Here is a 14,534-nt window from a genome sequence, read left to right on the forward strand (position 1 = left end):
CCGAACGATTTCGTCAGAGATTGCGGAGAGTCGCATCCAGATGTCAGTTAATTCTTTTCTGCGTGGATTAGGCTTAAAATCATGAGTGATTAAACGTATATAAGTGTGCAGCGATGTGCAGATCAGCTGAATCAGTCTGCTGTTATAAATTAACCATCCATTCATCATATCATCATGCAAAACTAAGAATTACATTAAGTGTAATATGGTGATCGGGTGCAGTTATCTAAATCAGAGAAAAATATAGGTGCGGGTGGGTGGCGGGCGGTTAATGTATTTGAAGCTGCAGATTCGGGTGACGATTGAGCCCATCCGCGCATCTCTAGTGTGTAGACCCCGTTTTAGATTGAAAACTCATATAATAAATTAAAAGAGACTTCATTTTTTGTAACCGAGTTACTCAAGTTACTCGAGGAATCGTTTCAGCTCTAGTTGGCAACCCTATCAGTGACTTCTTCTTCTTGTCCTTCTTCATGTTTTTTTTTTACTGCAGTTTACACACTCACTAACTAAATGTTATTTAGAGGAGGTTTTCTTTTTTTGCCATGTTAGTACTGTTTGGAGCAGATCTTAATTCTTTTGCTACTGTGGTTTGAGCTGATTTGAGTTTTAAACTAAATTACAGTTTGTCCTGCAAGTGTGCCCAAGTCTAAATTGAGCGTACCATTTGAAACACAGGTGCGTCTGCATATGTACGCATACAAAGAACATAGACACATCGACACCTGATTTTGTTATTATGGAGAATGATAAAATCTCAATATATCATCAGGAACCACAGGCATTCATTTTGTCTTACCTGTATATATATATATTTTAATCTCAAGTGAGAATACCCATTGACTTACATTTTATAAATCACCAAAGACCAAGGTTTCTTGAAAGGTTTGGCTGTAGACTTGCACTTGCGCTGATTTGCATTCTCTGTTTTGCACCTGTGCTTCCTCTGCAAGCAACACCACTTTCAATCAGCACTTGCATTCTGCACTACCTGCAACATCACTTGCAATCTACACAAATAAATCAAAGAAATATTGCAAATGGGGTAAAAAAGCTTAAATTATTAAAAGTGTTGTATTGAAATGAGACCAATATTTTAGGTTTCAAAATTTGTCTTTGTTGCTTGTGCCTTTATTACAGGATTACAATAAATGCAGTATTCACAATGACTAGCGAATGAGAAATGAAAGCCACAATACTTTTTCCACCAGAGGGATAACAAATTATTTTAGGTCTCAGTGTTTAAAATCTTTGTTAATGGTTCTATAGGTTAAAAAAAAGAAGAAAGTAATTAAAGAAAATTGTTTCCTGAAGTTTAATGTAATCATTTTGAAAAGAAATATGTGATATCCACTATAATTATTAATTGGATTATTGTTAACTTAATTTTTATATATCCTATATATATATATATATTTCACAAGAAGACTTTTTAGAGCAATTAACAATGTGTATACTTACCAAATAAAATGTAATGCATCTTAAGTAGCACAGGTATATTTGTAGCAATAGCAAAAAATACATTGTATCTGTCAAAATTATTGATTTTTCTATTATGCAAAAAAAAACATTAGGATATTAAGAAAAGATCATATTACATGAAGATATTTTGCAAATTTCCTACTGTAAATATATCGAAACCTAATTTTTTGAATAGTAATATGCTTTGTTAAGAACTTAATTTGAACAAATTTAAAGTCAATTTTCTCAATATTATTATTATTATTATTATTTTTGCACCCTCAGATTACAGATTTTCAAATACTTGGATCTTGGCTAAATATTGTCCTAATCTAACAAACCATAGATCAATGAAAAGCTAAATCTCAATTTAAAAAAATAAAATCACTGGTTTTGTGGTCCAGGGTCACAAAAAATGGCAACAGATAAACATAACAATTATACAACATCAAAAATAACAACAAAACTTTATAACACTTCCAAAGCAGTTCCAACTATTCTTACAAACCTTACTGGATTAGAAATTTCCAAAAAGCAAATTCCAAAAAAATACCTTTTACGATTTGAATTGTAAAACAATTAAAATATTATATCTAAAACCATAATTGATCCCTTTTTCAATTGTACTTATAATATAAATTGTATTTCATATTTAATATACAGTAGGAAAGTCATGTTGTTCTACAGCATGAACTGCACACACTCACATCCCAAACTGTCTTTAGCAGGACACACACTACAAGATAATCAGGATTCACACACTAAAGAAAAAAAAAACATTAATGACATGTATGATTTTTATTATCGTCATGTTTGCTGGACTTTATCTAGTTACTATCTAGTTAATAGAAACATGTTTTTTTTTTTTTTTAATAACTACATAACTACGTCAAAATTTGTGCTTTCAGTATGAGTGTGTGCAGTTTACCTTTTAAAGGTCCCATATTGTCAAAATCGAAATTTCCTGGCTTTTTCCATGATAACTGAGGTCTAGGGGCTATGTAACTACCGTATGAGTTTCAAAACAGTCAATCCACAGTAAACTGCACACAGCCTGCTTAAAGTAGCTGTTCATTTTCACGAGCCGCTGTGATTTCCGTAACGATGTGACGTCCGATCGACTCAGTCACCGCCTTCAGTCACCACCCCGAGCACCAACCAACGTCCCACCCTCCTTTTGTCAAACCCAGACAACATCGGGTCCATAACATTGCTAAGCAACAACAACACGGAAACTAATCTAGAAAACCCCATTCAGTCGATAGATGTCGAAACTACATCATTGCACAGGCTTCAGAACAACGTCAATATAAGAGACCAGTGGCACGTCAACTTCAGCCTCTTTCACACAGCGATTCCGGTAAATACACGGATAATGTGTCCCATGATTTGTTCCGTAATTGTTTAATTTGGTTCATTCACAGTTGTTTTCCGAAATCTGTGTGTAACGACCCATAAAGACATGTGACGTTTGGATGTGAGATGTAATGCGTACGTTTCACTAAACTGAAACTAACCTGAACAAACTGTGCTTCAGCGCTGATAGTGAGGAGTTGGCTCTGCCCGATCGCCGCTTCATTCCACTTTGCACGTATTTTTTTGTCGTGAAGAGTCGCAGGGTGACATTCATCATCACTACAACACTGCCTTTATGGTTTATGGTTCTGGCTTTTGTTCACACAGCGCCCGTTCCCGTAATTTTCCAGAATCAGCGCGCATTGTGAAAGGGGCTTTACTAAAGCAACAGTTATGTAGCTTACTGCATTCGGTGTTTGAAAAAGAAAAAAACATTAATGATCATTCTGAAATATCCTGTTGAGTATCAGGCTAGGCTCTCTCTATTGCTCTGGGTTCGGCTAGAAAGATACGTGACCGTAGTTACCTGTGAGTGGCCTGGCTGTGCGTCACTCAGAAAACAACAGGCCAATCAGAAGAGAGGCTCATGAATATTAATTAGACGGGCCAAAATCGACCTGTGTTTGACAGAGCTCCTAAAAAAGGAGCTGTAAAAATATATTGAGATGGATTTTGGCACTTATACCGCAAATATATATTCTTTAGGACATCAACAACTAAAATAAACCTCCAGAAATGTGTACAATATGGGACCTTTAAGTCTTGTCAAGTTGTTTATCACAGGCTTTACATTTGAGGTCAAAAGCTTCACCCCTGGCTCTTAATGCATCAGTGAGGAAAGGAAAGGAGGTGAAGTGAGGCCATGTATGGTGACCCATACTAGGAATTTGTGCTCTGCATTTAACCCATAACCGAAGTGCACACACACAGTAGTGAATACACACCCAAATTTTCGGTCACATGGTTCATGGAGCTCTCAATAGTTCCAAACAACGCTGTCAATGTGTTTGAATGGGTTGAAGTAGGATAGACAGCAGTTTTACTATATTTGCAGCAATTGCAAGCAATTATTAACACATAATCTGCATTGATTGTGTATTGACAACTACTCTGAATAAGCTTAACAATCGCATTTTATTCTGGGGAGTGATAAAGAGACTTATTCCATGGAATGTCTGGATACTGGATTCTGATTGGTTGGCAGGTATGCAGTAAAACCGTTTACTGCACAGGTAGTTCCAAGTCAGTTTAATCACCGTTCAATATTAATGCGCTGCTTTAATTGATGCACGCAAAAGCACACAGAGAGAGAGAGAGAGAGAGAGAGAGAGAGAGAGAGAGAGAGAGAGAGAGAGAGAGGAGATCGCATTGTGCTGCGCACATACAAAAACTTCTTGTCAGCGCTTGCCTGCGATCCTTATTAAAATAGCCTAGATACTAGATCGCTACATTATATTCCTCAGCAACGGGGCAGTAAAGATGCTGTTTTTGAATGAATCGTTGTTTGTAGAGAGAGACGCACAGCAAGCAGGCAGGTACGCACACAGGGGCGGACTGGGACAAAATTTCAGGCCGGGAAATCTCACACTCATCCAGGCCATCCCAAAAACCCACAACAAATTCTGAAACCATGGACAATATTATTTTTTTTGTAAAACAATTATTATTATCACATAAAAAGTATAATCCATTGGCTGGTGCCACGCAAAATAATTAAAGATTATCTCTTGAACTTCCAGTTACCTTTTTATAAAAATGTAAGTATTACATTAGGACCATGAGCTATTGTTTTATCTTGCCCAAATGTCAAAACTGTTAGCCTACAATAATAGCTACATCTTGAATATATCTTTAGTAAAATTCTAATATTGAATTTTTTTTTTTTTTTTTTTTTTTTTGCATTATCATGGGTCATGTTTTGTCCTTAGGAAAATTAACCATGGTTCAATTAGGCCTATGGTTAAAGTATAGTAGTAACCGTGTTTTTTTTTTTTTTTTTTTTTTTTTTTGGCATTTTGATTACAATTTGTATAACCAGAGTTTTACTACAAATACCATAAAGTATAGCAAAACCTTTTTTTTAATTTGTGGTTACCATAGTTTAAATATAGTAACAATGGTTTTTGGTTTTTAGTGAAAACATGGTTAATTTTTGTAAGGGTTGTATTGTTGTTAGCCTTAGCTCCCTCTAAACGTGTTATAAAACAATGTGAATATTTGTATGCTAAATTCCTACTCTTTACAAAATTGTGCCATTTTGTTAATTTTGCAGCAAACTGGCTGCTATTGATAATATTTGCAAGCAGTTTAATGCTTATCTAAGAAAACAAAACTACAATAGTCTATTTACAGATGTATCTGACCTGTAAATGAAGTACTAAACAGTACAGTTTCGACCCTCTGCTCCACCTGGGTGCTCTATTCTCGAGTCTTGCATTCTTTTGGCGGACGCGCGGATGGGTGGAGCGTCCGCGTGGCGAATTGCGTTGTCAGTCAAGACAGGATTACGATTTATTAGAGTATTATTATTGAATGGCGAATTTGGAAATAATTACTTTAGTATATTCGGCAGGCAACAGAAACAACAACAACAACAATATATATATTGCGGAACCATTTGTCCTATATACTACATAATTCAAATTTATAAACTTAAAAATTTATTGCTAATAAATTCTGTAAAAAAAGTCTTTCTGTAATAAAAAATAATTTTCTCGTTCCAAAACTGTTCGACTTACTTTCTTCTGTGAAACACAAAAGATATTTTGTAGAATGTAACCAAACTGGTTATAATTTCTACTGTATAGACATACATTACTGAATTTATCAAATTATCTTCTTTTATGTTCCACAGAATTAAGTGATAGTGAGTAGATTATGACAATTTTCATTTTGGGGTAAAATATCAGTACTTTAATATTATAAACAGTGAAACAAACATCTTATTTTAGACACTGATATTGATCTTTAATCAGGCTCTTATTGAATTAATATTTTACTTCAATTAAAATTAATTAGAACTATGCTGGAAAAGATTCGCGTTCAAGCACAAGCAATAGGCTGAAACTTGCCACAAAGCACCGGCAAAAGTAAATAACAATAAATGTGTCTGGGAAAGAGTAAGGACAAATCTGAATTATTTATTAATAAACTAGTGTATTCTGAGTCAGTGTCGCAAAGACCTTTTTTTTTTTTTTTTTTTTTTGACGCGCCTTTAGAGAGAAATTTATCTTTACGGATTACATAATGAAAGAGCTTTTGTTTTCGATTTGTTTTATTTTGTTAAGTAATAATTTAAAGCTTTCTATAGATATATTTATCATGTCTGTGAGGCATGCATTTCCCTTTATTTTTGTTAAGCGCTCCTGTTCAAGAACGAGACGGAAGAAAGCGCATCATTTTTGTTTTCTTTATTTTATAAAAACGCTGTAACACTTTTTGATTACTCGTACCTTTGTGAGCAAAAATTATGGATAATTTTAAATTGCTTCCACTGAAAAAAATGCAAGTGGTTGCGCTGGCGCCTTGATGTCCTGCAAAGCGGCTTTAGCTTCCAATTTCTGCACAAACATTTTACTTTAACGTTTAAACTAACATTGTTTTATACTTTAACTGTTTTATATCTATAGAATTTATTTTAGACAAGTCGTGATGATTTGAGAGGGCAAACTGATCAAACAGACAATGATCAGTCTTCCGCTTGGCGCTGTTCGTTAAAAAAAGGAGGAAAAATATATTTTTGTCCCGTCCATTGCTTCACCGCTACTTCGAGAATGAACCCAGCATAAATATGCAGATGTCATTCCCAAAACATAGTAGCATGTATGTGTCCGAAAAACAAAAGTTTCATACAAATTCTGAATGGATTATAGCCTGGAAAGTGCAAAGCGCGCTCCCTTTATTATGACTAAAAGCGTCACCAATCTTAGTTCATAGAGATCTCACAAAGTTCCGTTATAATTAATAAAGCTCTCTAAACTAATGAATCTTGTATTTACATGGCGTCTACACTTAGTCATGAGATGATTCACGAGAGCGCAAAATGGCACTTATTAAAAAATACACTTTTGGGTTGTTTGCTTTTTGCAGTTTCGAATGCACTGTAATGTAACATAGTGCCGTCTCTCTCTTCGGCGATCGGCCCACTACTCCACCAGCCCACCGGGAATGTCCCGGTGCTCCCGATGGCCAGTACATCCCTGTACGCACATATACACACACACACACACACACACACACACAACTGTCATCTCTCTTGCCTTCACACTCTCTCTTGGTCGATCGATAATTTACTGAAACAAATGCTATATTTCATTCAAATAAATGTGATTATCCTGGACTATTTATCTCTGAGTCTGATTTCAAGTGGGCAGAATGCTAGAGCTGCGTGTCATAACTGACGAAAATAACCGTCTTTTTTATCCATTCAGTCAAATTTTGCGTTGCAAATATCAATCCTAGTTTTAATTTGTCTATAACTTCGCAAATGACCATGGAATAAGCGGGATATGCTAAGATAATAAGATAATTATTAGCCTCCACATCGTGCATTTAAAATCCTTTAACGCACGGCAAACCGTTGATTATCCCTTACATAATTAATATGTTCTCATACTCTTTGGCAGTCAAATACTCATACTCTTTGGCTGTAACTTTTATTCAATTAAATAATTGTAATATATAGTTCAGTTCTATTAAGTTAATATTTTGAGTTTTTTGTACTAAATAATATGCAATAATGATTCTGACCATTTAAAAGATACATTTTCTAATATAGTATTTATATTACAGTTAGTGTAATATTTAAGGTTAAATACATTTGAATGTGTATTTGGACATGATCAAACACTAATTTTTTTATATGTTTCGATTTAACTGATTTAATGTTAAATAAAAAAAAAGTAATTTACTTGTTTTATTTTATGATATTCAATTATACAACATAAGTGAATATTATAAAAAAGCAAGCAAATATGGCATTTGACATAACAGAAAAGATGAAAATAGTGTTTAAAAAACACAAGGCAACCAATTGCATTCAGCATAATTTTTTATAGTATTTCTTGAATGCAGTCTTTACTGAAACTCATTCAAGAGAGAGAAAGATTGCAGAAAGACTAAAAGCTTAAAAATATGACAGCTAGTATCTGGCTATGGTCGCTATTTCGGTGTTTCTCATTTTATTTAACTGCAATTACATAACTGTAAATACATGACTGTATATTATCTAACGATAAACATTAACTATAACATGCTTCATAAAATACCACTACTGGCCAGTTTTTTGAGGGGTCAGCTGATGCGTTAAAATGTAAAAAAATTATGCAATTTCTTCAATTTACCAGCGACTGTGCTTGAGAAGCGCTGAAATGAATGGGTTTCAATGCAGGAACTATTGGTTGTTTGGAACTATTGACCGCTCCATGACACGCTTTACTTCCACATTCCTCAGTTCCTATGGAAGCCTATGGGAGTGTCGCAACTCTGTTTCTAAATAGCTCTGGGTTGCAAGGATTATGTTATGTGGTTGCTAAGGTACTTGGGAAGTGTTGCTAAAAAAAAAAAAAAAAACTGGATTATTCAGGTAACAACACAGTATTAAGAATCAAGGGGATGTAAACTTTTGAACAGGGTTGTTTTTATAAATTATTTTCTCTTGTGGACTATATGTATACATCCTTTACGTGAAATATCTTATCCAGGTCAGTACTAAACAAAAAAAAAAAAAACAAAAAAAACATGCATTTTGTATGATCCCTCTTATTTTGTTAAAATAATTAACATGTGTAAGATTCTGAAAGGGGGATGTAAACTTTTGAAATTGAAAAACACCATTATAAAGAAAAATATTGAAGGAACCAGCAGTGAATTAGTCTTCTGGGTTCTGACATCATATCTACAACCACTCCATGCAAGTGACGATTGTGACGATAATTGCAGAGGAAGCGCAGGTGCAAGTCTGCAGACCAATCCTTAGAAAGGTTTCAGCTAAAAATCTTCTTTACTGTTTTACTGAAGAGAAAATTCACTTACATCTTGGATGACCTGAGTGTGAGTAAAATAACAGCCAATTTTTATTATTGGGTGAAATATCCCTTTAATTACTTTAAAAACAGTAACATTGTCTTTTCTAAGAAATATAATGTAACTATTAAGTAGTGACAGTATGTTATTATAAAAATAATAGTTGTGCACAACAAGTTTGTGTGCTCCTGAATGTTTATCTGTGTGTGTTACTGTCTATTAGCATGATGTGAACACTTTTCCATGTCACTAGCATATTTCAGAAGATTGTTACTAGCATGATTAACAAGTTCCTAGCATGTTGTAAGCATGATTAGTAAGTTAGTAGCATGTTACTAGCAATATTACAAAGTTAGTAGCATGTTACTAGCATTATTACAAAGTTAGTAGCATGTTACTAGCATTATTACAAAGTTAGTAGCATGTTACTAGCATGATTACCAAGTTAGTAGTATGTTACTAGCATGATTAGCAAGTTAGTAGCATGTCACGATCCGATTCCAAAACGATTCTTGATCTACATTTTTTCCCCAATTAATTCTTCTGCTGTGCAAATACAACTTTACAATTTTAAAAACATGTAAAATTGCAGTTTCTATGCTTTTTGTTTATAGTTGGAATCTCTGTAAAAGTAGGTGTGTCAATCTTCACTGGTTTCAAGATTCAAGTTAATTACTGTTTTCATTAACAACTAAATATCACGATGAACACATTCTCAGTTTTCAATAGTACTGCACATGGCTACATTTTCATATTTGTTTTATATCAAATTTAATTTGGGCCAACTTTACTTTATTTTTTAAATTATGTAAGCAAGGTACTTTTTAAAACAATTACTTATTTAAAATAAGTTTTCTTCAGGTATCCGAAAGTTTACAGACAATAGTTGAGGTGACACTTTTATTTACCAGGTATGCTGAGTGCTAAAACCACCAGTAATACCAAAAATAATAATATCTTTACATTATTTAGACACCAATAAAATCAGAGACGAAATCATATTTTAATATTTCCTCTTTTTCCTGTTTATTATTATTTTTAAAAATATATATACATTTTATATAGGCTATTTTTTTCTGTGTACTTTAAACTTTTGAATTGTTGAGAAATTATGAAAATATACATATTATATATAATATACAAAAATACAATACATTTTTGGCAATCAGGATCTGGCAGCAACAGCGCGTTTTTCCGCTTGGGCGAGCGCTTCGCAGACAGCTTACCCCGCGAATGAAATCACGCGCATGACAGCAAAACAGAATGCGCATCAATTCTGAGGAGTCAAGGAAGATGCGGAGAATCTGCTTGCCCAGAAGATTCAAATAAGGGATTCATTTATAAGCATGTTTATATTATTTAACACGTGAACGCATTCTCTCTGACCGCAGGGCATTAGCAGCTTACTGTATATGGACGGAACGCCAATGATGCACAGATCTATTTCAATATATCAGATGTTTTGTCCTGCTCTGAAAACATAACTGACTGTATGTACAGTTTCGTTTGAAACTATTCCAAAATGCAAGTGCATTTAACCGCATCTGCAATCGAGCTTTAGGACGAACAAACACAAAGCGCACGTGAGTCTGTCAGTGCAACAGTTTCTTGCATTCCAGAAATGAACGCATATCTAAAGTAAAACACGACGGATGGAAGCACACTGTCAAGCATTATGCGCACGTGTCTCACAGTGCAAATTCTGTGCGCTGTAGCCAGCCGCATCTCTAGCGCGCACACGTGCCATATGCAGAAAAAAAACAAGCTCAGAATCGATTCTGAAATATTAGGAATCGATTCAGAATCGTTGAAGAGAGAATCGCGATGCATCGATTTTTTTCTCCCACCCCTAGTTACTAGCATAATTAGCAAGGTAGTAGCATGTTACTAGCATTATTATAAAGTTAGTAGCATGTTACTATCATAATTAGCAAGGTAGTAGCATGTTACTATCATAATTAGCAAGGTAGTAGCATGTTACTAGCATTATTATAAAGTTAGTAGCATGTTACTACCATGATTAGCAAGTTACTAGCATGTTACTAGCATGATTAGCAGGTTACTAGCATGTTACTAGCATGATTAGCAAGTTAGTAGAATGTTACTAGCATGATTAAAAAGTTAGTAGAATGTTACTAGCATGATTAGCAAGTTACTAGCATGTTACTAGCATGATTAAAAAGTTAGTAGAATGTTACTAGCATGATTAGCAGTTATTAGCATGTCACTAGCATGATTAGCAGGTTACTAGCATGTTACTAGCATGATTAGCAAGTTAGTAGAATGTTACTAGCATGATTAGCAAGTTATTAGAATGTTACTAGCATGATTAGCAAGTTACTAGCATGATTAGCAAGTTAGTAGAATGTTACTAGCATGATTAGCATGTTACTAGCATGATTAGCAAGTTAGTAGAATGTTACTAGCATGATTAGCAGGTTACTAGCATGTTACTAGCATGATTAGCAAGGTAGTAGCATGTTACTAGCATGATTAGCAAGTTACTAGCATGATTAGCAAGTTAGTAGAATGTTACTAGCATGATTAGCAAGTTACTAGCATGATTAGCAAGTTAGTAGAATGTTACTAGCATGATTAGCAAGTTACTAGCATGATTAGCAAGTTAGTAGAATGTTACTAGCATGATTAGCATGTTACTAGCATGATTAGCAAGTTACTAGCATGTTACATGTTGCTGAGCTGTTGCTAGGATACCCAGAGTGGCTGCTAGGGTGTTGTTGCTATGTGGTTGCTAGGATGTTGCTATGCAGTCGCTAGGCTTTACTAGCATGTTATTCGCATGTTACTAGAAGAACAAAACTAGAATGTGCAAAAGTTAAAGCAGGACAAGAATTCATCTGTGTGGATTATATTATTAATATAATTATTATTTTATTTATTTATTATTATGATGATGATTATGATATGAATGTCTCTGTGTGTGTTTTCTAGTGTGGATCATGGAGGAGAGTTCATGCTCACATCAGGGCTCCAGAAATGTAAGTCCACAAACAGACTCACAGTTTTCTTGTTTGTTGTTTAGTTGTAAATGTGTCTCTTGTAATGTGTGTCTTGTGTTCAGATGCCTGTGATCTCACACTGGATACAAACACAGCAAACGAACGCCTCACTCTGTCTGACGACAACAGAAAGGTGACACGAGTGAAAGAGCCACAGTCATATCCTGATCATCCAGACAGATTTGATGTGTGGGAGCAGGTTCTGTGTGTTGAGAGTCTGACTGGACGCTGTTACTGGGAGACTGAATGGAGTGGAGATGATGTTCATATATCAGTGTCATATAAAGAAATCAAGAGGAAAGGATGGGGTGCTGACAGTTGGTTTGGACATAATGTGAACTCCTGGAGTCTGATCTGCTCTAATCACAGATTCTCTGTCCGTCACAATAATAAGTCCACTGGTATATCTGCTGCTCCAGACTCCTGTAAGAGAGTAGGAGTGTATCTGGACGAGTCGAACGGCATTCTGTCCTTCTACAGCGCCTCTGACAAACACAAACTCACACACTTACACACATTCACACACACATTCACTCACACACTACACGCTGGATTTAGACTTTATTATCCAAACTCTTCAGTGTCTCTGTGTGACATTAAACACAACTGAATAACACACATCTCTGTAACACACACACATTACACAAAATCACACACTAATAAAGAGAAATACTAGTGTTTGTGGAAATGTTGAGATATTATTATTATTATTATTATTATTATTATTACTGTGAGATGTTTGAAAGCAACATTCAAAAGCACTGCTAGAAACAAGTGTCTGTGAAACTGAACATTAATCATTAAAAACATTTCCTTTGAATCTCTTCATTTTTGAGTCACAGATACTTTCTCAGTCAAAACTGACAGAAGACCAAACATTTAACATCTTCCTTCAAGAAAATCAATGTTATATATTTTGTTTAATAATATATTTTGACTATTATTAAGCATTTTGAGGAGATTATATTATAGTATTCAATTCCTGTTAAAGAAATTAAGAACTATTTTTCCATTAAAATTAATTAAACTGAGTCTCTCTATTTTTTAAATCTAACCTTTTATTTTTTGAAAATTAATGATATATATTTTTGATTAATAATATATTTTGATTATTATTTAACATTTTGAGGATATTTTATGATAGTATTACATTTTTATTCAAGTTTAATGAGCTATTTTTCCATTAGAATTAATTAAACTGAGCCTCTGAATGTTTCGGGTCACACTTGCTGCTTGAAATCTAACCTTTTTTTGGAAAATAAATTTCATATATTACTATTCAATTATATATTTTGATTATTATTTAGCATCTTAAGGATATTTTATGACAGTATTTCAGTTTTATCAAAAAATGAATGAGCTATTTTTCCATTATCCTTTATTTTTCGGGTCACACTTGCTGCTTAAAATCTTTTTTTTTTTTTTTTTAGGAAAAAAAATTTAATATACTTTTGATTAATAATATATTTTGATTATTATTAAACATTTTAAGCATATTTTATGATAGTATTTCAGTTTTATGAAAAAATTTATGAACTATTTTTCCATTAAAATGAATTAAACTGAGCCTCTTAATTTTTCGGGTCACACTTGCTGCTTGAAATCTAACTTTTTTTTTTTTTTTTTTTTGAAAATTAATTTTATATATTATTATTACTAATACACACAAATACTAATACTAGTGTTTGTGGAAATGTTAAGATATTATTATTATTATTATTATTATTATTATTACTGTGAGATGTTTGAAAGCAACATTCAAAAGCACTGCTAGAAACAAGTTTATATTATAGTATTCAATTCCTGTTAAAAAAAATTAAGACCTATTTTTCCATTAAAATTAATTAAACTGAGCCTTTATTTTCGGGTCACACTTGGTGCTTAAAATCTAACTTTTTTTTATTTATTTTTTGGAAAATTAATTTTATATATTTTTGATTAATAATATATTTTGATTATTATTTAAAATTTTGAGGATATTTTATGATAGTATTAAATTTTTATGAATAAATTAAGAGCTATATTTCCATCAAAATTAATTAAACTGAGCCTCTTTATTTTCGGGTCACACTTGTTGCTTGAAATCTAACCTTTTTTTTTTTTTAAGGAAAATTAATGTAATATATTTTTGATTAATAATATATTTTGATTATTATTTAGCATGTATGATAGTATTTCAGTTTTATGAAAAAATTAATGAGCTATTTTTCCATTATCCTTTATTTTCGGGTCACACTTGCTTGAAATCTTTTTTTTTTTAGGAAAATCAATGTAATATATTTTTGATTAATAATATATTTTGATTATTATTTAGCATTTTAAGGATATTTTATGATAGTATTTCAGTTTTATGAAAAATTTAAGAGCTATATTTCCATCAAAATTAATTAAACTGAGCCTCTTTATTTTTCGGGTCACACTTGCTGCTTGAAATCTAACTTTTTTTTTTTTTTTTTTTTTAGAAAATCAATGTAATATATTTTTGATTAATAATATATTTTGATTATTATTTAGCATTTTGAGGATATTTCAAGATAGTATTAAATTTTTATTAAAAATTTAAGAGCTTATTTTTCCATTAAAATAAATTAAACTGAGCCTCCTTATTTTCGGGTCACACTTGGTGCTTGAAATCTAACTTTTTTTAATTTTAGGAAAATTTGTGTAATATAT

General features: G+C 32.9%; 2 protein-coding genes across 4 annotated transcripts in view; both read left to right on the forward strand.

Annotated features, from left to right (window-relative positions):
* Positions 1–12,681, forward strand: part of LOC141337831 (uncharacterized) — a 32,350-nt gene extending 19,669 nt beyond the window's left edge. Inside the window, exons 8-9 of the mRNA XM_073843418.1 lie at positions 11,794–11,840; positions 11,924–12,681. Coding sequence (XP_073699519.1) covers positions 11,794–11,840; positions 11,924–12,471 — 595 coding nt within the window. The 3' untranslated portion in view covers positions 12,472–12,681. The remainder of the gene's footprint in view (positions 1–11,793; positions 11,841–11,923) is intronic.
* LOC141337759 (NACHT, LRR and PYD domains-containing protein 3-like) overlaps positions 1–14,534 on the forward strand; it is an 887,345-nt gene that overhangs the window by 663,491 nt on the left and 209,320 nt on the right. The window lies entirely within an intron of this gene.

The sequence above is a fragment of the Garra rufa genome, chromosome 1 (genome assembly GCF_049309525.1).
Source record: "Garra rufa chromosome 1, GarRuf1.0, whole genome shotgun sequence".
Taxonomy (NCBI): domain Eukaryota; kingdom Metazoa; phylum Chordata; class Actinopteri; order Cypriniformes; family Cyprinidae; genus Garra; species Garra rufa.